At 41.0% G+C, this 2,683-nt stretch overlaps 1 protein-coding gene across 1 annotated transcript in view; it reads right to left on the reverse strand.

Annotated features, from left to right (window-relative positions):
* Positions 1-68: 68 nt before the first annotated feature.
* Positions 69-2,683, reverse strand: part of LOC119274573 (LEAF RUST 10 DISEASE-RESISTANCE LOCUS RECEPTOR-LIKE PROTEIN KINASE-like 2.5) — a 9,756-nt gene continuing 7,141 nt past the window's right edge. Inside the window, exons 2-4 of the mRNA XM_037555285.1 lie at positions 1,749-1,784; positions 451-1,516; positions 69-356 (exon numbers count right to left, since the gene is read on the reverse strand). Of these exons, the coding sequence (XP_037411182.1) occupies positions 251-356; positions 451-1,331 (987 nt within the window). The 5' untranslated portion in view covers positions 1,332-1,516; positions 1,749-1,784 and the 3' untranslated portion in view covers positions 69-250. The remainder of the gene's footprint in view (positions 357-450; positions 1,517-1,748; positions 1,785-2,683) is intronic.

Raw genomic sequence — 2,683 nt, forward strand, 5'->3', positions numbered from 1 at the left:
TGATGCCTTTTAGCAATTGAAACACAAAACTCATCAGAATAAATTGTATTCCTTCTGTGATCGGTAACTTAGGATGTTGTCATGCGGCTGCTCTTGACTCTAGGTCATGCATACATGGAATATATTCTACTACAAGTACAATACCAAATTTCGCTGGAATTATTCAATTTCTAAATGTACAGTAGTACATGCCACCTTCTAACAGTGTTGGAAATGAATGTTGGTTCTTTGATTCACAAGGCCTATCTGCTCAATGAGTAGGCGATTGTTGTAGGATTTCTGATTTCACAAGGCTGATCTCTTCAGGTTTAGTAGAACTTGAACTTTGTACATCCAAATTGTGAGCTGAGTTTTCACTGTAATGAGAGATAAGTGTGCAGGCAAGTTATTATTGCACTAAATAATGACACAGTAAAACAAAGGAATAAAAATATGGGATAAATATCTTACAGTAGTTCACAGAAGTTCTGCTTCGGCGGCATCTCCAGATCATCTAAGCTTCTCTCAAACATTTCTAGAACTTTTGTTATAGTAGGGCGATACATAGGTAACACTTGTATGCACCACAAGCCTATTATGATCATCTTTCTCGCGATCTCCTCAATTTCTATTGTAATTTCACATGCTTGCAATCCCTCATCTTGTGCAAAGTGGTCGTAAATCCAATCTGGAAAATACTTTTCGCTAGATTTTGCAACAATTGATTTTACATTTCTCCTACCTCCAACCATCTCCAGCAGCATCATTCCATAGCTATAAACATCTGACTTTGTTGAAACCACCCCGAAGGTTCGATAGTGAACTTCTGGGGCGATGAATCCAATTGTTCCTCTAACTCCAGTCACTGAAAGCTTGCTCTCTTTTGTATGACACAATTTAGCTAGACCAAAATCAGCAATCTTCGGGCTAAAATCTTTGTCTAGAAGGATATTTTGGGGCTTGATATCGAAATGGACAATACGTGTATTACAGCTATGGTGCAAGTATTCGAGGCCACGAGCAATACCGATTGATATCGCATATAGCCTCTCCCATCCTAAAATTTCTTTGGGGTTCTCTGAGTAAATGTACTTATCCAAGGAACCATTGGGCATGTACTCATATATAAGAGCACGTTTTGATCTCTCCAAACAAAACCCAAATAAACTAACAACATTAACATGAGAGGTCCTTCCAATGCTCATAACTTCATTCACAAACTCATCCCCGTTTCCTTTGCAGTCATGCAAGAATTTCACAGCAACTAGACGACCATCATATAGTCTTCCTTTGAAAACGACACCATAACCTCCTTTTCCAAGCTGATCATTTTGATAGGACGTTATCTTCATTATCTCCGACTACATGTATCGTTTTGGAGCTAGCGATCCATATGACAGTATCATGGCCTCGTAATTCTTTTCAGTGTTACTGCTAGTCTTCTTGGAAAGGAGAAACCATAATCTGTTCCCCTTCCTATACCATATCAACACATAAAGACAAGCAAAGAGAAAGGTTGTAGCTCCTGATGTCATACCTGAGATGGAAGCATATATTGTAATACAGTCATAATGATTTCCAGGCCATCAGCAGTTTAAATTTCTCCTTTGCAATAGTACATTGTGGCGAAAGTAGCAACAAGCTAAATGCCATAAATTTACCGGTCTCATTATTACGCACAAGCTTAGAGCTACTTGTTTCAGATAGATTTTGAAGTTCTTATTTAATAGTGAGCTACTGGTATATAAATGGCCAAGAAATTAGCATACCTATTAGCATAAAGTTGTGCCCTCTCTTCTTGCTACCTGGAATATAACATAACATTTATGAGTAAAAACGGTATCACCCAGTAGTACTACGTTGGTCTTTTTTGGAAAAGAAAGAGATAATCATTGCATATGAATATTCAATACTAAAAGAGCATTGCAACATTCAAGTTCCTCTTTTCTGCAAGTGTCCGTTGTACCAGCATGATCTTCACTACACCAAAACCGAAGAGTACTTAGGGTACAGAACTAGACTAGTGCCATGTATTATGTTGAAATCGTACTAATCAGTTCTCATAGTGTATTTGAACTAAAACAACTTCAGTTATTTTGGGACAGAGGGAGTCATTAGCAGTTAGATGCATGACTTGTTCTTTTTTCTAGGTAAATTTTAACATGGTCTCACTGACCCCCAAATTTTACGTGTGAGGTAAAAAGGGAAGATTTAATTACCGAAAAAGGCTTTCGCCCCGCTTTATAGATAAAGCAGACCGCCAAAGGACATACAACCACACCAAGTCCACACACACACACCCAAGTACCACAACAAAGTCATAAGGTTCTGCTGAGGGCACAGCTCAACAAGCCCAAAGAAAGAGAAAAAACAAAGCAAGACCCGCGCCGGGGATTTAGTCAGGCTCCGGCGGCGGCGGCGGCGGCGGTGGCGAAAGGCGGATGGCCATCGAGCGAAGATCGGCGATGAAGGCAGAGATGGCGTCGCGCTCCAGGGGACGGCTAAGCGGCCGCCAAAGTTGCAGGAAACCCGAGAATTTGTAGAGAGCGTCAGTAGCACGACGGAGAGGGATACGCTCGATATCAAGCTTATTACGAACAGTCCAAAGAGTCCAGGCAAGGACCCCAACCTCCAGCCACCTAATGTGGCGGGAGGACGAGGGGGGCGTTTGGAGTTCAGCAAATAAGTCGGGGAAGTTGGTGTG

The sequence above is a fragment of the Triticum dicoccoides genome, chromosome 3B, assembly GCF_002162155.2.
Source record: "Triticum dicoccoides isolate Atlit2015 ecotype Zavitan chromosome 3B, WEW_v2.0, whole genome shotgun sequence".
Classification (NCBI taxonomy): domain Eukaryota; kingdom Viridiplantae; phylum Streptophyta; class Magnoliopsida; order Poales; family Poaceae; genus Triticum; species Triticum dicoccoides.